At 36.1% G+C, this 24,000-nt stretch overlaps 1 protein-coding gene and 1 long non-coding RNA gene across 3 annotated transcripts in view; both read right to left on the bottom strand.

Annotated features, from left to right (window-relative positions):
* Positions 1-1,448: 1,448 nt before the first annotated feature.
* On the bottom strand, positions 1,449-12,265 carry LOC133541720 (uncharacterized). Of its 2 annotated transcripts, none has more exons than XR_009803963.1 (3): positions 12,043-12,265; positions 1,773-2,008; positions 1,449-1,687 (listed from the first exon to the last, which is right to left on the bottom strand). It is a non-coding gene; the product is annotated as an uncharacterized LOC133541720 (long non-coding RNA). The 2 variants fall into 2 exon arrangements; XR_009803964.1 differs by lacking the exon at positions 12,043-12,265 and adding an exon at positions 2,492-5,804 and having other exon boundaries at positions 1,773-2,412.
* An 11,071-nt stretch (positions 12,266-23,336) lies between these two features.
* Positions 23,337-24,000, bottom strand: part of pold1 (polymerase (DNA directed), delta 1, catalytic subunit) — a 75,187-nt gene continuing 74,523 nt past the window's right edge. The window contains exon 27 of the mRNA XM_061885278.1: positions 23,337-23,480. Within this exon, the coding sequence (XP_061741262.1) occupies positions 23,393-23,480 (88 nt within the window). The 3' untranslated portion in view covers positions 23,337-23,392. The remainder of the gene's footprint in view (positions 23,481-24,000) is intronic.

Raw genomic sequence — 24,000 nt, 5'->3', positions numbered from 1 at the left:
AACTTGGATAGGTCAATAATTCATAATATTAATTTTTATTCAATATTATGTTTTGAGCAATGACAGTTTGAAAGAAAAAAAAACAGCTTTGTTTTATTAGTCAACATTGCAACTTTTTCTAAATTACATTTAGCCTTTAAGCTTTTTAATTTCACTTTTGTTTATGTTTATTTTAATAGTATTTTTAGAATGTGCCATGGGCCTTTAAAACATTAGCTGTGTTCAGCAAATGGCCTCCGGGGCACACTTTTGACACCCCTGCTATAGATAACAAAAAGTGATAAATGTATGGGTAAAAAGCAGAGCCTGGCGACGCATGCGCGTTTATCATAACTCTCTCACTCTCTGTCTCTGGCCCGCCCTCACCAATGTTAACGCTGCATGCACCACTTTTTTGTTTTTAGCCCCTTTAACCCTGAACGTACATTGAAAATACACGCAACCATAACTTAAAATGCCGGACATTTGAGGCATTTAAGAAACTCCACCTGGACAGCTCCGCAAAGAGGACTTATCCCGTGAAAAGTGGAGGTGTGGTCAGTCTATCTACCAGTCGTTGCTAGCATGCTGTGTGTTGTTTTTTTTTGATCGATTCAAACTTTTATTAGTAGATTGCACAATACAGTACATATTCCATTCAACACCCGAATACGTTTTTCAACTTGTTTAAGTCGGGGTCCACGTAAATGAATTCATGGTGCCTCGGTGTGCATTGTTTACACAACGTGCGATGCGCTACTTATATGTCCGTGTCGTTCAGTTCACCTCCGAACCAAACCGAAATCCTGTACCGAAACGGTTCAATACAAATAGACGTACCGTTACACCCCAGTGACAACCAAATAATTCCACACCTATTTGATAAGACCACCGCGACATTTGACAACCAAACATTTATCCATATATTTAATACCACCGTAAAATTTGAGAAGCAAACAATTCCACACCCATTTAATAACACCACCATAACAGTTTGACAACCAATTACACAAAGCTACTCGATAAAGAATCTGGATATTATCTTCAACCCAACTCTCTCGTTTGAGTCACACATTAAGAGTGTAACCAACACAACTTTCTTTTCAGTCACATTAGGAGTGTAAAACAGCCTTCTTTCATCTCCGTAATCTCCCTGAAATATGTCCTATTTTGTCCACTAGAGACTCTGAGATCATTATTCATGCGTTATTTACATCTCTCTACATTACTGTTATCTATTTTTTTCAGGCCTCCTTTTGTCTAGCATTAAAATATTAGTTGGTACAAAATGCAGCTGCTATACTTTTAACAAGAAAGTTTGATCATATTACACCTATACTATAGTGTTGTTGCGGTGCATGGTGTAAGAATGATAACGTGGATGAACAAATGAATGACAAAATAAGTAAGATTGTGTGACATAACAGCGGGAAAAGAAGACTGCAGAGAGACGATGATGTTAGCTGCCAGCGTGTTTATTGACAACTCAGTATGTGAGTGCAGTGTGTGATTACCTTAAAGAGATGGAGTGTGACTATGTGTAAGTATTATCTGAGCGTGGTCACCAGAGGGTGTTGAGTGTGCGTGTTGAGATAGAGGTGGAAGTCCAAAAGGAGAAAAAGGCTTGGACGTCAGAGGGCAGGAGCGAGGTCTTGGTCCAGGAAGGCAAGAAGGAATCCAAAGTGGGTCCAGGTAGACGACGAGGAAGCTGGAGGACGACACAACACGAAAGACCGTAAACACGACAGGAAGGGAACACAGGGAGCGAGAAGGCTGGAGATGTGTTGGCTTACTGTACTGGTAGGAGAAACTACGTTCTGGCACCGGATCTTAAGACGCGCTGGCTTATGAAGGCTGGTTGCTCATCACCGGCAGGTGTGTTGATTGCAGATCTCTTGCAGAGGCACACCCGCAGCGGAGAGGGAACACCTGTTTATGTGCTCCGCCATGCACTCAGTCCGCACAGCAGGAGGAGAAGCAGGAACGTGACCCATAACACATTGTGTAAGACTTGTGTACTGTTGTAGCGCTGCAGGGTGTAAGAATGAGAAATTAGTCACATGAATGAATAAATGGATAACATTAGGTAAGAGTGTTGCATTGCATAGTGGAATAAACCAATTTTGACCTTGTAGATATCAAAAACTGAGGAAACAAACACCATGAGGACACAAATTATATACATATTGACCTTGTAGATATGAAAAACCATGACACAAATTAAATACATATTTAACATGTATTGTCGATGACAAGACTCCTAAAATTGACCTTGTAGAAAACAAAAACCATGAGGACACAAATTAAATACATACTGACCTTGTATTGTAGAAGACCAGACTCCTTAAAATTGACCTTGTAGATAACAAAAACCATGACAAAGGAAATACATATTGACCTTGTATTGTAGATGACCAGACCCCCAAAATTGACCTTGTAGATAAAAACCACGAGACACAAATAAAATTCATACTGACCTTGTATTATAGATAACCAGACCCCCAAAATTGACCTTGTAGATAACAAAAACCATGACAAAGGAAATACATATTGACCTTGTATTGTAGATGACCAGACCCCCAAAATTGACCTTGTAGATAAAAACCACGAGACACAAATAAAATTCATATTGACCTTGTATTATAGATAACCAGACCCCCAAAATTGACCTTGTAGATAAATACCATGGCAAAATATACATATTTACTTTGTATTGTAGATAACCAAAGCCCCCCAAAATTGACCTTGTAATTAATAGAAACCATGACAAATGAAATACATAGTGACCTTGTATTGTAGATGACCATATGTGCAAAAGTGACCTTGAAGATAAAAAGGACACAAATTAAATACAAATCTAACTTGGATTGTAGATGACCAGAACCCCAAAATTGACCTTGTAGTTAATAGAAACCATGACGACAAAATACATAAACTTATTGTAGATATCAAAAACATTAAAACAAAGGCCAAACCCTAACCCTAAAAAAAAAAAAAGTCCCGAAATACATACCAACCTTGTAGTAACAAAAACCATGACAAATAAAATACAAATTGACCTTGTATTGTAGATTACCAGACTCTTTAAAATTGACCTTGTAGATAACAAAAAACATGACAAATTACATATTGACTTTGTAGTTAAAAACCATGACAAAAAAAATACATATTGTAGCATATGCTTGTCTCAAAGATTAAGCCATGCAAGTGCAAGTGCAAGTGCAAGTGCAAACGAGTTTGACAGTGTATAGCTCGGTTGGTAGGGAGGCCGTGTCAGCAACTTGAGGGTTGCAGGTTCGATTCCCGCTTGTGCCATCCTAGTTACTGCCGTTGTGTCCTTGGGCAAGACACTTTACCCACCTGCTCCCAGTGCCACCCACACTGGTTTAAATGTAACTTAGATATTGGGTTTCACTATGTAAAGCGCTTTGAGTCACTTGAGAAAAGCGCTATATAAATATCATTCACTTCACTATTGACCTTTTATTATAGATGATCAGACACCCCCCAAAATTGACATTGTTGTTAATAGAAACCATGACACAAATAAAATATACATTGACCTTGTATTAGAGGATATCAAAAACCATGAGGAAACAAAAACAATGACAATATACGTACTGACCGTGTAGTTAAAATACAAATTTACCTTGTATTTTTGATGCCCACACTCCTTAAAATTTACCTTGTAGATAACAAAAATCATGACAAATTAAATACATATTGACCTTGTATTGTAGATATCACAAACCATGAGGAAACACAGTGACACAGGTTAAATACATACTGACCATGTAGTTAAAAACCATGACACAAATAAAATAAATTTACCTTGTATTGTAGGTGACCAGATTCTTTAAAATTGACCTTGTAGATAACAAAAAACATGACAAATTACATATTGACTTTGTAGTTGAAAACCATGACAAAAAAAAATACATATTGACCTTGTATTATAGATGATCCCCCACCCCCCAAAATTGACCTTGTTAATAAAAACCATGACAAATGAAATACATATTAACCTTGTATTGTAGATATCAAAAACCATGAGGAAACAAAAACAGTGACACAAGTTAAATACATACTGACCTTGTAGTTAAAAACCATGACACAAATAAAATACAAATTTACCTTGTATTGTAGATGAACAGACTCCTTCAAATTGACCTTGTAGATAAGAAAAACCATGACAAATGAAATACATATTAACCTTGTATTGTAGATATCAAAAACCATGAGGAAAAAAAAAAAGGCCCAAATACATACCGACCTTGTAATAACAAAAACCATGACAAATAAAATACAAATTTACCTTGTATTGTAGAAGACTCCTTAAAATTGACCTTGTAGACAACTAAATCCATGGACACTAATTAAATACAAATTTACCTTGCATTGTACATGACCAGAGCCCCCCAAACATGTAATTAATAGAAACCATGACAAATGAAATACATGTTGACCTTGTATTGTAGATGACCAGACCCGCAAAAGTGACCTTGAGGACGAAAAGGACACAAATTAAATACAAATCGAACTTGGATTGAAAATGACCAGAACCCAAAATTGACCTTGTAGTTAATAGAAACCATGATGACACAAAATAGACGAATTGTAGATATCAAAAACATGAGGAAACAAAAAACACAAACTAAATACATACTGACCTTTTATTGTATATGACCAAAACCCCGCAAATTGACCTTGTAGTTAACAAAAACCATGACAAATAAAATATTTACCTTGTATTGTAGATTACCAGACTTCTTAAAATTGACCTAATAGATAACAAAAACCATGACAAATGAAATACAAATTTACCTTGTATTGTAGAAGACAAGACTCCTTAAAATTGACCTTGTAGACAACAAAATCCATGGACACTAATTAAATACAAAATTTACCTTGTATTATAGATGACCTGACATCTTAAACTTGACCTAATAGATATTAACCTTGAATTGTAGATATCAAAAACCACGAGGAAACAAAACAAAAAAAGCCCAAAATACATACCAACCTTGTAGTAACAAAAACCATGACAAATAAAATACAAATTTACCTTGTATTGTAGATGACCAGATTCTTTAAAATTGACCTTGTAGATAACAAAAAACATGGCAAATTAAATATTGACTTTGTAGTTAAAAACCATGACAAAAAAAGACATATTGACCTTGTATTAGAGATGAGACACCCCCCAAAATAGACCTTGTTGTTAATAGAAACCATGACACAAATAAAATATACATTGACCTTGTATTGTAGATATAAAAAAACATGAGGAAACAAAAACAATGACACAATATACAGACTGACCTTGTAGTTAAAATACAAATTTACCTTGTATTTTTGATGCCCACACTCCTTAAAATTTACCTTGTAGATAACAAAAACCTTGACAAATTAAATACATATTGACCTTGTATTGTAGATATCACAAACCATGAGGAAACAAAAACAGTGACACAGGTTAAATACATACTGACCTTGTAGTTAAAAACCATGACACAAATACATACTGACCCTGTATTATAGATGACTAGACCCCACAAAATTGACCTTGAAGATAAAAAACAGAAAAAAAAAACCATTTACCTTGTATTGTAGATATCAAAAACCACGAGGAAACAAAAACAATGACAAAAAAAAAAACCCCACAAATTGATCTTGTAGTTAAACTTTGGTCATCTACAATACAAGGTAAATGTGTATTTTATTTGTGTCCTCATGGTTTTTGTTAACTACAAGGTCAATTTGTGGGGGGGAAGGGGAGTCTGGTCATCTACAATACAAGGTCAATATGTATTTTATTCATCAGACTCCCCTTCCCCCCCAAAATTGACCTTGTAGTTAACAAAAACCATGAGGACACAAGTTGAATACATACTGACCTTGTAGTTAAAAACCATGACAAATAAAATACAAATTTACCTTGCACTGTAGATGAACAGACTCCTTAAAATTGACCTTGTAGATAACAAAAACCATGACAAATGAAATACATTTTGACGTTGTATTGTAGATGACTAGACCCCCAAAATTGACCTTGAAATTAAAAAAAAAATGGAAAAAAAAAGAAAAGAAAATATACATAGACCTTGTATTGTAGACCAGACTCCACAAAATTGACCTTGAAGAAAAAAAATAATGTTATTTTCAATTATTGCACCCACACAAGGAACCATTACATCAGCCTGGGGTGCAGCCTGAGTAGAGAAAAAAAAAACAGGGACAGAAAGGAATTTAGAACAAACATTTAAGACACATGAACACAAATCAAGTCATTTGCGGCAAAGAGGTGAGTTTTAAGCTGTGCTCTAAAAGTGTCCAGAGAGGTGGCAGACTTGACTTTCAGGGGGAGCTTATTCCATAGGCCAGGTACCATCATTGAAAATGCACAGTCTCTCTTTGTCACTAGGTTTGACTGTGGGACCTTCAAGGTCATCTGGTTGTCAGATCTGAGGCAACGACCAAGCCTGGAGCTGATAGGTTGGTCCAGGAGATGTTTGATGTAAGCTGGGGCAAGACCACGGAGCGCTTTGAACACATACGTAAGGATCTTAAATTTCACTCTGTGCTTCACCAGGAGCCAGTGAAGGGAGGAGAGGATGGGAGAAATGTGTTCCCTCATTTTTGTGCCTGTCACCAGCATTTTGTACCAACTGCATGCTGTATATGGTCTTGTCAGTGACCCAAGCATAGAAGGCATTCCATTAGTCCAGTCTGCAGAAGATGAGCATGAACACGACCCTCTAAGTCACTGGGGGAGAGGACATACTTGATCTTGGCTATTGTGCACAGTTGGGGGGTTGGAGTTGGAGTTCCCGAACAGAAGAATTTCACTCTGTCATTGAGCTGCAGGAAATTTTGACATCCACTCTTTTATGTCCTGCAAGCAGTCCTTCAAATGGTCCAGTCCAGATGGATCGTCTGTCTTGAGTGGAAGATAGATTTAGTATCATCAGTGTAGAAATGAAAGGAAATTTTAAGGCGATGAATGACTTGGCTGAGGGAGAGCATGTAGATGGAGAACAGGATGGAACCCAGTATTGAGCCTTAGGGACCCCACAGGTGAGGTTGGCACAGCGGGAGGAATGTTTGGCTCTGTTCACAGAGAAGGTTCCGTTGTTGAGGACGTAAACCAGCACAGGGCTATGTTAGTGATGTCGACCTCTTATTTCCCCAGATACACAATACATCCAACATTGGCCGGCCACACACACACAAAAGCAGCAACTATCACCCCCCCCCCCCCCCCCCGCCTCGGGTGAAGGTAATGTAACTATTGTAAACCAGACTTTCAAACCAAGGATGGCACAACATTTATTTAAACCCCAAAATGTCAAAAGGTGAACAACAACAACAAGAAAGCCAGCACCAACATCTCTGCAGATGTTTGGTGATGCATGGAGAGCTAAGAACCTTTTGTAAATACATCTTACATAAAGCATCACAAGTGCAAAAATATTCACAGCGTACTTTTCAGCTTGGAGATCACAACTTTGAAATGTCCCAACACCCAGCTTTTGACAACCATAGTAGGGCCAAATCAGTGAGGGCAGGTGTGTTCACCTGTAGCAAACACTCAGCCCCACCATTCATTTCCTACCACTTATTTCCTTTTGGGTCACGGATACCTATCTCAGCTACAATCAGGCCGGAAGGCGGAGTACACCCTGGACAAGTCACCACCTCATCACAGGACCAACTTAACATCACAAAATGAAAATGCTACGCCCACCCTTCTTTCTTTCTTTCTTTCTCTAACCCTAACCCTACTTTGGTCATGTGCATTACGTTTTCATAACATGGTCACTACTGCCTACTTTGTCTTGTTATATTCTTATTTTACTGTTATATATATATATATATTTTTTCCCCCCATTGTTGCTTTTTATTTTTTATTCTTATTGTAATTCTCTATTGTGTTTCCATTTAAACCCCCATTATTTACTTTTATTTAAATTGATCTCAACTCTGTACACTGCTGCTGGAATTTTAATTTTCCTGAAGGAATCAATAAAGTACTATCTATCTATGTTGACATTCACGAGATGCCTTCATGAAATTTATCTTTATCTCAGGACAAAAATAAACACTCCAAAACATATACATATGGAGCCTATGTATTGTTAATGCTCATTGACATGCTCCACACGTATGTATTATAAATGCTCATTGACATGCTCCACACGTATGTATTATAAATGCTCATTGACAAGCTCCACACGTATGAATGTATGTATTGTTAATGCTCATTGACAAGCTCCACATGCATGTATGTGTTGTTAATGCTTATTGACATGCTTGACAAGACATACAAACATGTCAAGCCTGTCAATGAGCATCAACAATACATGTCAAGCATGTAAATGAGCATAAACAATACACACATTCATACATGCCGGGGCCTGTAAATGACCATAAACAATACATACATGTCGGGCATGTAAATGAACATGAATACATACATAAATGCCGGGCCTGTATACGAGCAGAAACAATACATACATGTCAGGCCTGTAAAAGAGCATAAAACACTACATACATAAACATTGGCGTCGCACACGACCAACGCCAAACCAATTAGTCCGCCCTGAGATGGGTAGGTTTGGAGTTCAAACCCCGCCTGAGTCATACCAAAGACTATAAAAATGGGAGCCATTACCTCCCTGCTTGGCACTCAGAATCAAGGGTTGTAATTGGGGGTTTAATCACCCAAATTTATTCCCGAGCTCAGCCACCACTGCTGCTCACTGCTCCCCTCACCTCCCAGGAAGTGATCCAGGGTGAGGAGTCAAATGCAGATAATTTTGCCACACCTAGTGTGTGACAATTATTGGTACTTGAACATTGGCCTCAGACTACCAACGCCAAACAAACATTAGCCTTGTCGACGACCGTCAGGAACAAGAGTGAAGCGTCTTGCTCAAGGACACAACGTACATGACGAGGTCAATAGAAGGTGGGAATTGAACCAGGAATTAAAACTAGGGGAGACAGGACCTTCTCTGTGGTCGGCCCTAAGCTGTGGAACACTGTGCCCCTCCATACTCAAACTGCTCCCGATGTGGAGTGTTTTAAGTCTCGTCTTAAGACCCATTTTTATTCTTTGGCTTTTAACACTACGTGAGTTGTGTGGTCAAAAAATATAATCCTTTAAGTTTACAATTCAGAAAGTTTTATGAAGCATAATTGTAAGCACACTACCACAAAACACAAATTGCTAGCCTCCGATGTTATGAACATTTTTTACAGTTGCATTGTATTGAAAATGAGGACATAGCAAAACATTTATTCCTTTCGTGGGAAAATTATATATATCTATATCATTGTGAGCAAACTGTGGTGTTGAATTTCCCCCAAGGATCAATAAAGTACATTCTATTCTATGTATATATTTATTATAATTAATTTTTATTTTTATTCAGTCATTGGTGGAGCTTAAGATAGTATTCGAATGTTGTTTTTAATATTGTTGTGCCGCACTTTGGAAACATTTTGTTTAAATGTGCTATATACGGTAAATAAAGTGGATTGGAGGTATCCACAGGTTGCTGGCACGGTCACTCTACCAACCACGCAGTCCCCAAAATAAACCAAAAGAACATTGACTTTGGGTGTCCCACGATTCAATATCGATTTAGGGTCGCAATTCGATTATAATTCAATTTTTTCTATTCAACGCGATTCTGAATTCACAACAATATTTTTCCAATTCAGAAGGATTGTGTATTCATTCAATACATAGATTTCAGCAGGATCTACCCCAGTCTGCTCACATGCTAGCAGAGTAGTAGTTTCAAAACAAAAAAAATAAAAAAAAAAAAAAAGCTTTTATAATTGTAAAGGACAATGTTTTATCAACTGATTGCAATAATGTAAATTTGTTTGAACTGTTTAACGTACCAAAAATATGACTTATTTTATCTTTGTGCAAACATTGGACACAGTGTGTTGTCCAGCTTATGAGATGCCATGCAAGTGTAAGCCACTGTGACACTATTGTTCTTTATTATTTTTATAAATGTCTAATGATAATGTCAGAGGGATTTTTAATCACTGCTATGCTGAAATTATAACGAATATTGATACTGTTGTTGATAATATTCACTACTTTTGTTTTGTTCTGTGTGGTGTTTGTGTCTCCTCTCAATTGTTCTGTTTATTGCAGTTCTGAGTGTTGCTGGCTCAGCTTTGCTTTGCTTTTGGAATTGGATTGCATTGTTATGGTATTGTTGTGTAGTGCTTTGTTGGGTTGATTAATTTAAAATATATATTTTTCTTTTTTTAGTCGATTTTTCTAAAAATGAGAATTTATTCTAAATCGCACAATATGAGAATCGTGATTCTAATTCGAATTGATTTTTTCCCCACACCCCTAATAATAAATATTAAAATCTAAAAAGCGCACACACACACCAAAAAGCAGCAACTATCACACCCCGCCTTGGGTGAAGGCCATGTAAGCATTGTAAACTGGACTTTCAAACCAAGGACGGCAAAACATGCAGTTTAACACTAACATTTATTTAAACCCCAAAATGTCAAAGGTGAACAACAACAACAACAACAACAACAACAAGAAAGCCAGCACCAACATCTCTGCAGATGTTTGGTGATGCATGGAGAGCTGACAACTTTATGTAAATACACCTTAAACAAAGCATCACAAGTGTAAACGTATTCACAGCGGACTTTTGAGCTTGGAGATCCCAACTTTGAAATGTCCTAAACACCCAGCTTTTGACAACCATAGTTGAACCAAATCAGTGAGGGCAGGTGTGTTCACCTGTAGCAAACACTAATCAGTGAGGGCAGGTGTGTTCACCTGTAGCAAACACTAATCAGTGAGGGCAGGTGTGTTCACCTGTAGCAAACACTCAGCCACACCTTGACTCTCTTAGCCAGCAGTTGAGAGCCATGGTGACTGACAGCTTGTCAGCAACTAAATGTGTCTTGTTTCTACATGTTGTGTTCCTAACATGTGCATGTTTGTCACTGACTAATAAATGTGTATTTCTACATGTTGTGTTTCCTAACACATGTGCATGTTTGTCACTGTGTGTTTCTACATGTTGTGTTCCTAACATGTGCATGTTTGTCACTAAATGTGTGTTTCTACATGTTGTGTTCCTAACACATGTGCATGTTTGTCACTAAATGTGTGTTTCTACATGTTGTGTTCCTAACACATGTGCATGTTTGTCACTAAATGTGTGTTTCTACATGTGTTCCTAACACATGTACATGTTTGTCACTAAATGTGTGTTTCTACATGTTGTGTTCCTAACATGTGCATGTTTGTCACTAAATGTGTGTTTCTACATGTGTTCCTAACACATGTGCATGTTTGTCACTAAATGTGTGTTTCTACATGTTGTGTTCCTAACACATGTGCATGTTTGTCACTAAACGTGTGTTTCTACATGTTGTGTTCCTAACACATGTGCATGTTTGTCACTAAACGTGTGTTTCTACATGTTGTGTTCCTAACACATGTGCATGTTTGTCACTAAACGTGTGTTTCTACATGTTGTGTTCCTAACACATGTGCATGTTTGTCACTAAATGTGTGTTTCTACATGTTGTGTTCTTAACACATGTGCATGTTTGTCACTAAATGTGTGTTTCTACATGTTGTGTTCCTAACACATGTGCATGTTTGTCACTAAATGTGTGTTTCTACATGTTGTGTTCCTAACACATGTGCATGTTTGTCACTAAATGTGTGTTTCTACATGTTGTGTTCCTAACACATGTGCACGTGCAGTGCGAATCAAACAATTTAAAAGCAGCAATAGAGCACACAGTAGAAGCATCAAGACAAACAATAGAACGCCAGTGTAAAAGAGCAAACTGTCACAGCAACACAAACACAACTTTAAATCAGCAATAAAGCACACGGTAGAAGCATGAAGACAAACAATAGAACGCCAGTGTAAAAGAGCAAACTGTCACAGCAACACAAACACAACTTTAAATCAGCAAAGCACACGGTAGAAGCATGAAGACAAACAATAGAACGCCAGTGTAAAAGAGCAAAGTATTACTCACTGCGAATAAAACCCGTCCGATCCACATCCGTCAAAAAAGAATAATGATGAAGCAGTGAAGGAGGGACTCAGGTGGAACTAAATACAACTAATTAAACGAGGAACAGGTGTGCAGACACGGAGCAGAGAGTAAAGGTGCCACAAAAGACAGAGAGCAAACAGGAAACAGTGAGAAAATAAGAGCAGCAGGACAGGAAGTGATTTCAAAGACAGGAAAAGCAAACATGAGCAAAGTGTCAGTAGCACTTCTGACACATCTATATATATATTAGACCAGGGTCTCAGACACGTGAGATCTTATTTTGCGGCTCCCACGCTAATATGAAAGTTGAATGTTAGTGAGAGTTTGATATGAATGGTGCTTGACAGCGTTGTGGGCGGAGCTGAAGGAATCCACCAATCACGGTGTGCTATATGGCTCTCCAACAGTGACGTCACTTGTGTGACGCAGGCAGAGACAGGTTTGAAATAAAGTTAAAAACGATGATGCTGTGTTCCAAATTTAAGTTATTTGATTAATCTGAATGAGCCTATGGCTTTGTACTTTGTTTATTATGTATTCATTTCTTTGTATTCTATTTTCGTTACTTTGAATTTACAACCCCCTGGCGCTGTTTGGACTGTTTTTATAATGTTTTGTAATGTTTTATATTGTTGTTGGACTTACTGTTTGTAATTGTGGAAATTTATAAATAAAAAAAAAGGGGTTGAAATAAAGTTGAAAACGATGACACTGTGTTCCAAATTTAAGTTATTTAATGAATCTGAATGAGCCTATGGCTTGATTAATTTGCACTTGGTTATTATATATATATATATATTTTTGTATTCTAATTTTGTTACTTTGAATTTACAATCTCCTGGCGCTGTTTGGACTGTTTTTATATTTTTTTGTAATGTTTTATACTGTTTTTGAACTATTTTGATTATTGTTTCTCATCTGTTTGTTATTGTTGAAATTTGTAAATAAACATTTAAAAAACAAGTTTGAAATAAAGTGGTCCTCGTGTAAAACTAGAGCCTGCGTCTTTGTTATTGTAAGCGAGAGTTTATATATGTCGCCTATACTGTATAAAAGTACAAAATGGGAGGCTGCAGTTTTACACTTTATTTAGGACCACTTTATTTACTTTCTTTCAAAAACCTCCGCTCCACTCAACCTGTCACCACTTCCGCTCCTCGGGCCTTCAAAATAAGACTCCAAGGCATATACTCTAGAAGAGCTTCTAACAGGAACTTAACATCACAAAGAGGCAAGCCCATAAAAATAGGTTACATACCTCCCCTCCTACAAAAAGAAATGTCCTCGTTTCAACACAAATAACAGGATAAGTGCAAAAACAACACAGGCAGTTAAAACAAAAACATATTAACCTGTCCCCCCAAATATACAGAGCCTCACAACACACAAAACAACAACAACAACAAAATGTAACCGATGGTTTATATATGTCGCCTATACTGTATAAAACCACAAAATAATGCAACCTATTTTATGGACTTGCCTCTTTGTGATGTTAAGTTCCTGTTATAAGCTGTAATACAGTATTTGCCTCGCGCTCTTATTTTGAAGTCACTGAGAGCGGAAGTGGTGAGAGGTTGTGTGGAGCGGTAGTTTTTGAAAGAAAGTAAATAAAGTGGTCCTGGTGTAAAACTGGAGCCTCCCTCGGTGTTTGTTATTTTGTACTTTTATACAGTATAGGCGACATATATAAACATCTCCGCTGCACTCATCGTGTCACCACTTCCGCTCTTAGGGCCTTCAAAGTAAGAGCTCAAGGCATATAATGTATAACAGCTTTTACCAGGAATTTCATTCATCCATCCATTTCCTACCGCTTATTTCCTTTGGGGTCGCGGGGGGCGCTGGTGCTTATCCCAGCTACATTCGGGCGGAAGGCGGGATACACCCTGGACAAGTCGCCATCTCATCACAGGGCCAACTTAACATCAGAAAATGAAAGAGGCTCCGCCCCCTTCCTTCTTTCTTTGTGGCCACGCCCACTTTGGTCACTTTGACATTGATAAGGTGTCTTCATGAAGTTGATCTTCATCTCAGGACAAAAGTAAAGACTTCAAGTACTGCATCATCTCTTCCTTTACTAGTACTTGACAAAGTCACTTGGAAGTAGGAGTACATCAAAGTACAACACAAGTACCTTGCTGAAAATAACACTCATTATTAAATTGCAGTACATTCACCTATTTGTTACCTAACCCTAACGTACAACATGTAAATTAAACATACATTTAGTAATAACATTCTCTTTTCATTTCATAATATCAACATTTATTCACATTCAGATATTTAATGGTCACACATTCTGTTACTTATTACTTTTATTATTTATTCTTTAAAATGAAGCATTCATTCATGTATTATTCTCAACATGCATATATAAGTATTCCTTTCTTTTTATTGTACACAGTAGTCAGAGGTGGGTAGTAACGCGCTACATTTACTCCGTTACATCTACTTGAGTAACTTTTGGGATCAATTGTACTTCTAAGAGTAGTTTTTATGCAACATACTTTTACTTTTACTTGAGTATACTTATAGAGAAGAAACGCTACTTTTACTCCGCTCCATTTATGTACATTCAGCTCGCTACTTTTTTTTTAATCGATTTATTAATGTTTGTTTTGGTTTTTCAAAGTAGGATCTACGCATGTCTGCGTTTCACCAATCACATGCAGTCACTGGTGACCTTGGACCAATCAAACAGAGCCAGGCGGTCACATGACCCGACTTAAACAAGTTGAAAAACGTATTGGGGTGTTACCATTTAGTGGTCAATTGTACGGAATATGTACTGTACTGTGCAATCTAATAATACAACTTTCAATCAATCAATCAAAAGTGTAAAGGAAAAAAGACACTTTTTATTTCAACCGTACTTCCCGTCAAAAGCCTAAAGACTGATCGCACAGTTCCTGTCGTCACAATAAAAGCGCCGCTCCATCGCGACTGCGCTAACAAAATAAGAGTCTCCGAAAGCCACAGCAAACAAGCTAGCAAACTACGGAGTTTGCCGCCAATGTATTTCTTGTAAAGTGTATAAAAACGAATATGGAAGCTGGACAAATAAGATGCCAAAAACCAATGACTTTCATGTGGTATTAGACAGAAAAGAGGACATTTTTTCTCCTCCATTTGAAAACATGGACGTCTGATTCCAATCAATGCAAGTCATCAGAATCAGGTAATACACCAACTTATATTCTTGTCTTCATGAAAGATAGGAATCTATATCTTAAACATGCATGTATATTCATTAAAACACCTTTAACATGTCGACAAAAACGGCAAAATAAATAAATATAAATTATATACTGTATATATAAATGTATGTATATATATATATATATATATATATATTTATATATATATATATATATATATATATATATATACACATTATATATATGATATGTGTGTGTATAAATGATTTGTGTATATGGATATATGAGGTAGATCACCTCGACTTGGTCATTTATTAAGTAATTGATAAACGTTGACAAACTTATTGGGGTGTTACCATTTAGTGGTCAATTGTAGGGAATATGTACTGTACTGTAAAATCTACTAATAAAAGTTTTAATCAATCAATCAATCAATCAATCAATGCCTACTGAGCCTATGGTGCAGTTAAGTTATTGTGGCTCAATGTGCCATTTTTTTTTTTATTTTATTTTAATGTACTATTATTTAATATATAATGTTGTTTTAGTTGCTTAAGAGATATTCCTGGCTGTCAATTTGCTCGTTGCTATTTTTATGTTTTTGTGCATTATTTGTTGCCGTCATCATTAAACAAACAGGTTACTCATCAGTTACTCAGTACTTGAGTAGTTTTTTCACAACATACTTTTTACTTTTACTCAAGTAAATATTTGGGTGACTACTCCTTACTTTTACTTGAGTAATAAATCTCTAAAGTAACAGTACTCTTACTTGAGTACAGTTTCTGGCTACTCGACCCACCTCTGACAGTAGTCATTTTCTACCTTCAAGTACTGACTACTGTAATTACTGTTAATAAGTGAAGGGAAAGCAGGTGCCTTGCCCAAGGACACATTGGCACTGATTCGGATGGCAGAAGCGGGGATCGAACCTGGAACCCTTCCAGTTGCTCCACCACCTGAGCCACACTGTGACTTTCCCCATTAGCGCAGTGTTACTATTATTACTAGTATTAATATTCAAATGTGTTTTTTCTTCAATCTTCATCTTGGGAGTTCTTGTCCTGCAATGAAAATACAAAGAAAAAGGAACAAAAAAAAAATCCATCTTGTTTGTTATTTGTCAACCAAAGCAAAAAAAAGTTATTTTTGTTGGTGTAAGAATAAAAAGAATATATATATATATATATATATATATATATATATATATATATATATATATACATATATATATATATACATACATATGTATATATATATATATATATATATATATATATATACATATATATATATATACATACATATGTATATATATATATATATATATAAATATATATATATTTATACATACATATACACACATATATACTGTATATACATATATATGTACATACATATATATATATATATATATATATATAAATATATATATATATATATATATATATATATATATATATATATATATACAAGCCCCGTTTCCATATGAGTTGGGAAATTGTGTTAGATGTAAATATAAACAGAATACAATGATTTGCAAATCCTTTTCAAGCCATATTCAGTTGAATATGCTACAAAGACAACATATTTCATGTTCAAATTTCAAACTAATAAACACTTTTTTAATGCAAGTAATCTTTAACTTTACAATTTGATGCCAGCAACACGTGACAAAGAAGTTGGGAAAGGTGGCAATAAATACTGATAAAGTTGAGGAAAGCTCATCAAACACTTATTTGGAACATCCCACAGGTGTGCAGGCTAATTGGGAACAGGTGGGTGCCATGATTGGCTATAAAAACAGGTTCCCAAAAAATGTTCAGTCTTTCACAAGAAAGGATGGGGCGAGGTACACCCCTTTGTCCACAACTGCGTGAGCAAATAGTCAAACAGTTTAAGAACAACCTTTCTCAAAGTGCAATTGCAAGAAATTCAGGAATTTCAACATCTACGCTCCATAATATCATCAAAAGGTTCAGAGAATCTGGAGAAACCACTCCACGTAAGCGACATGGCCGGAAACCAACATTAAATGACCGTGACCTTCCATCCCTCAGACGGCACTGTATCAAAAACCGACATCAATCTCAAAAGGATATCACCACATGGGCTCAGGAACACTTCAGAAAACCACTGTCACTAAATACAGTTGGTCGCTACATCTGTAAGTGCAAGTTAAAGCTCTACTATGCAAAGCGAAAGCCATTTATCAACAAAATCCAGAAACGCCGCCGGCTTCTCTGGGCCCGAGATCATCTAAGATGGACTGATGCAAAGTGGAAAAGTGTTCTGTGGTCTGACGAGTCCACATTTCAAATTGTTTTTGGAATTATTCGACATCGTGTCATCCGGACCAAAGGGGAAGCGAACCATCCAGACTGTTATCGACGAAAAGTTCAAAAGCTAGCAGGTGTGATGGTATGGGGGTGCATTAGTGCCCAAGGCATGGGTAACTTACACATCTGTGATGGTATGGGGGTGTATTAGTGCCCAAGGCATGGGTAACTTACACATGTGTGATGGTATGGGGGTGTATTAGTGCCCAAGGCATGGGTAACTTACACATGTGTGATGGTATGGGGGTGTATTAGTGAACAAGACATGGGTAACTTACACATGTGTGATGGTATGGGGGTGTATTAGTGAACAAGGCATGGGTAACTTACACATGTGTGATGGTATGGGGGTGTATTAGTGCCCAAGACATGGGTAACTTACACGTGTGATGGTATGGGGGTGTATTAGTGAACAAGACATGGGTAACTTACACATGTGTGATGGTATGGGGGTGTATTAGTGCCCAAGGCATGGGTAACTTACACATGTGTGATGGTATGGGGGTGTATTAGTGCCCAAGGCATGGGTAACTTACACATGTGTGATGGTATGGGGGTGTATTAGTGAACAAGACATGGGTAACTTACACATGTGTGATGGTATGGGGGTGTATTAGTGAACAAGGCATGGGTAACTTACACATGTGTGATGGTATGGGGGTGTATTAGTGCCCAAGACATGGGTAACTTACACGTGTGATGGTATGGGGGTGTATTAGTGAACAAGACATGGGTAACTTACACATGTGTGATGGTATGGGGGTGTATTAGTGAACAAGACATGGGTAACTTACACATGTGTGATGGTATGGGGGTGTATTAGTGGCCTAGACATGGGTAACTTACACATGTGTGATGGTATGGGGGTGTATTAGTGAACAAGGCATGGGTAACTTACACATGTGTGATGATATGGGGGTGTATTAGTGAACAAGACATGGGTAACTTACACATGTGTGATGGTATGGGGGTGTATTAGTGAACAAGACATGGGTAACTTACACATGTGTGATGGTATGGGGGTGTATTAGTGCCCAAGGCATGGGTAACTTACACATCTGTGATGGTATGGGGGTGTATTAGTGCCCAAGGCATGGGTAACTTACACATGTGTGATGGTATGGGGGTGTATTAGTGCCCAAGACATGGGTAACTTACACATGTGTGATGGTATGGGGGTGTATTAGTGAACAAGACATGGGTAACTTACACATGTGTGATGGTATGGGGGTGTATTAGTGCCCAAGACATGGGTAACTTACACATGTGTGATGGTATGGGGGTGCATTAGTGCCCAAGACATGGGTAACTTACACATGTGTGATGGTATGGGGGTGCATTAGTGCCCAAGGCATGTGTAACTTACACATCTGTGAAGGCACCATTAATGCTGAAAGGTACATACAGGTTTTGGAACAACATATGCTGCCATCTAAGTGCCGTCTTTTTCATGGACGCCCCTGCTTATTTCAGCAAGACAATGCCAAGCCACATTCAGCGCGTGTTACAACAGCGTGGTTTCGTAGTAAAAGAGTGCGGGTACTTTCCTGGCCCGCCTGCAGTCCAGACCTGTCTCCCATGGAAAATGTGTGGCGCATTATGAAGCATAAAATAGGACAGCGGAGACCCGGGACTGTTGAAGGACTGAAGCTCTACATAAAACAAGAATGGGAAAGAATTCCACTTTCAAAGCTTCAACAATTAGTTTCCTCAGTTCCCAAACGTTTATTGAGTGTTGTTAAAAGAAAAGGTGATGTAACACAGTGGTGAACATGCCCTTTCCCAACTACTTTGGCACGTGTTGCAGCCATGAAGTTCTAAGTTAATTATTATTTGCAAAAAAAAAGTTTATGAGTTTGAACATGAAATATGTTGTCTTTGTAGCATATTCTACTGAATATGGCTTGAAAAGGATTTGCAAATCATTGTATTCTGTTTATATTTACATCTAACACAATTTCCGAACTCATATGAAAACGGGGTTTGTATTGAATGTTTATATGTTCCAATATATATTTTTTGCTCAACTAAAAATGTTGTGTGTATTCTAAGTTGTGTATCACATTCAGATGTAAATACCTGGAAATTAAGGCTGAAATGTTGATCTCTTGTCTCATATTCATCTTTTGATGTCAAACCCAAATGTTTTCAGTCTACAACAAAATAAAGGAATTGGTCAAAATGTTCCAATACTTTTGGATGGCACTGTATATACATATACATATACATATATATACTATATATATACACACACATATATACATACAAATATATATACACACACATATAAACATCCAAATATATATACACACACATATATACATACAAATATATATACACACACACATGGTATATATATATATATATACATATATACCACATGTGTGTGTTTGTATATATATATATATACATATATATATATATATACATACACATTTATATACAGTATATACATATACAGTATATATATACTGTATACATATATATATACATATACATAAATACATACATACAGATATATACATTAATATACTGTTTCATGAGGGGTTCCCTCAATCATCAGGAGATTAAAAAAAAAAAAAAAAACTCCTGATGATTGAGGGAACCCCTCATGAAACAGTTCTGTAGAGATGAAGTAGTCTTGTGATTTTTCCCACACCTACATATTGCGCTCTACCACGGTATCGAACACTATTCTCTGGATAATCCAATCAAGACATATATATATATATATATATATATATATATATATATATATGTATATATATATATACATATATATACCACGTGTGTGTGTTTATATTTGTGTGTGTATATATATACACACACACACATATATATATGTGTGTATATATATATATATATATATATACTGTATATACACACACACACATATATACACATACATGTAAATATAAAACACACACACATATATATATATATATAGATATCTATCTATATATATATACATATAGATATCTATATATATGTGTATATATATATATATATATATATATATACACTGAACATGTATTTAATAATCATATACTAAACACATGATTAATATTCATACAGTAAACATGTGTATATATATATATATATATATATATATATATATATATATATATATATATATACAAACACACACATATATTAAGCCGCAGTAACATTCCACACAGTTTGAAAAGTAACACTGTATTGACATATAAGGGGACAAAATGTACTTGGTGTGATTATTTGACGTACCACAATCAATTCAAATGTATTTACATAGCCACTAATCACAAACGTCTCAAAGGGCTGCACAAGCTACGACGACATCCAGGGCTCAGATCTCACATCAGGGCAAGAAAAAAGTCAGCCCAATGGGAACAACCATAATCCTTGGAATGGACTGCAGATGTGGGGACTTTGAACAGCTAGCACTTCCTCTCTACATACATGAGGTGGGAGCAAAACAGAAAAGAAAGACTGGAGATCAACTGGTCTAAAAGGGCTCTTTTTAAAGTATACAATTGACTTTTAAAATTGGACTTAAATGCTTCTACTCAATGGAGCCCACGTACCACCAGTGGTACACAAACCACAGTGTATGTACACAAACCACAGTGTATGTACACAAACCACAGTGAATGTACACAAACCACAGTGTATGTACACAAACCAGTGTATGTACACAAACCACAGTGGTACAAAACATGTATTTAATATTAATACACTAAAAATGTATTTAATATTTATACATTACACATGTATTTAATAATCATATACTAAACATATATCTAATATTATAATAATTATATATTTAATACTCATACAGTAAACATGTATCTAATAATCATATGCTAAACATATATTTAGTGTTTATATAGTAATCATATATTTAACATTCATACAGTAAACATGTATTTATTATTCTCTAAATAAGGCACACTTGGAATTAATTAATGTCTTTGTGTGCAGTTGCGGCAGAAGTCCACTGGAGGGCGCACATTCCCTCTTCATAAATCTGGTCATTCATACACTAAACAAGAATTTGATATTCATCCACCAAACATGTACTAAATAATTATACACTAAACATATATTTAATTTATACACCAAACATGTATTTAATATTCATACATTAAAAATGTATTTAATATTTATACACTAAACATGTATTTAATATTAATACACTAAATATGTCTAACATTTATACACTAAACATTTAATATTAATACAATGAACATGTATTTAATATTCATACACTGAACATTTATTTAATAATCATATACTAAACACATGATTAATATTCATACAGTAATCATGTATTTATTATTCTCTAAATAAGGTGCACTCAGAAATAATTAATTTCTTTGTGTGCAGTTGCGGCAAAATTCCACTGGAGGGCGCACGTTCCTCTTCATAAGTCTGGTCATTCATACACTAAACAGGAATTTGATATTCATCCACCAAACATGTATTAAATAATTATACACTAAACATATAATTAATTTATACGCCAAACATGTATTTAATATTAATACACTGAACATGTATTTAATATCAATACACTAAATATGTATTTAATATTAATACACTAACCATGTATTTAATATTTATACACTAAACATCTATTTAACAATCATATACTAAACATATAATTATATACAAATCATTTATTTAATATTCATACAGTTAACATGTATTTAATATTTATACACTAAACATGTATTTAATAATCATATACTAAACATGTATTTAATATTTATACACTAAACATGCATTTAATATTCATACACTAAACATGTATTTAATATTCATACACTAAATATGTATATAATAATCATATACTAAACATATTTATTTATATGCTAATTATATATTTAATATTCATACACTAAACATGTATTTAATATTCACACACTAAATATGTATTTAACATTTATAGACTAAACATGTATTGAACATTTATACACTAAACATGTATTTATTAATCATATACTAAACATATATTTAATTATATACTAATAATATATTTAATATTCAAACACTAAACATGTATTTAATATTCATACACTAAACATGTATTTAATAATCATATACTAAACATCTATTTAATTATATACTAATAATATATTTAATATTCAAACACTAAACATATATTTATTCATATACTAATCATATTTTTAATATTCATACAGTAAACATGTATTTATCATACACTAAACATTTAATATTCATACACTGAACATGTATTTAATATTCATATACTGAACATGTATTTAATAATACTATACTAGACATTATTAAATTTAATAATCCTATACTAGACATGGGCTTCACGGTGGGAGAGGGGTTAGTGCGTCTGCCTCACAATACGAAGGTTCTGAGTAGTCCTGGGTTCAATCCCAGGCTCGGGATCTTTCTGTGTGGGGTTTGCATGTTCTCCCCGTGACTGCGTGGGTTCCCTCCTGGTACTCCGGCTTCCTCCCACCTCCAAAGACATGCACCTGGGGATAGGCCCCTCCCACCTCCAAAGACATGCACTTGGGGACTAAATGGTCATAGTGTGTGAATGTTGTCTATCTGTGTTGGTCCTGTGATGAGGTGGTGATTTGTCCAGGGTGTAGGCCACCAACCGTCCAAATGCTGCTGAAATAGGCTCCAACAACCACAAGCGGTAGTAAATGGATGGATGGTAAAGCTTGATTGCAAGAGGTCAACACCAGCAGACAAAGTAAGGATTTGATCAACAGGACTGTCAAATAAGTGAGAACAAAAACATTAATACAAAACAACATTTTATTGAGAAAATACAAGACTAGAGAAATGTGCCCTCGATCGTCACCATCCGAAACGTGACACCACTGTGCTCTGGTCCTCCAAGTCCTTCTGCACTTTCTTCCTCATGTAGAAGATGGGACAGTCGCGGCTGAGGGACAGCAGAGTTGAGTTATGGAGGTGTGGAAGGGACAACAGATTGGAGGTGTGGAAGGAACAGCAGAGTTGTTATGGAAGAGTGGAAGGGACAACAGATTGGAGGTGTGGAAGGGACAACAGATTGGAGGTGTGGAAGGAACAGCAAAGTTGTTATGGAAGAGTGGAAGGGACAACAGATTGGAGGTGTGGAAGGGACAACAGATTGGAGGTGTGGAAGGAACAGCAAAGTTGTTATGGAAGAGTGGAAGGGACAACAGATTGGAGGTGTGGAAGGAACAGCAGAGTTGTTATGGAGGTGTGGAAGGGACAACAGATTGGAGGTGTGGAAGGAACAGCAGAGTTGTAATGGAAGAGTGGAAGGGACAGCAGAGTGGAAGGGACAGCAGATTTAGAGGTGCATCAGGGACAGCAAATTTAGAGGTGCAGCAGGGACAGCAGATTTAGAGGTGCAGCAGGGACAGCAGATTTAGAGGTGCAGCAGGGACAGCAGATTTAGAGGTGCAGCAGGGACA

This window comes from Nerophis ophidion, linkage group LG23 (genome assembly GCF_033978795.1).
Source record: "Nerophis ophidion isolate RoL-2023_Sa linkage group LG23, RoL_Noph_v1.0, whole genome shotgun sequence".
In the NCBI taxonomy this organism is placed as follows: domain Eukaryota; kingdom Metazoa; phylum Chordata; class Actinopteri; order Syngnathiformes; family Syngnathidae; genus Nerophis; species Nerophis ophidion.
Note: the sequence above shows the minus strand (reverse complement) of the source record. Positions and strands in the feature narration are given on the sequence as shown.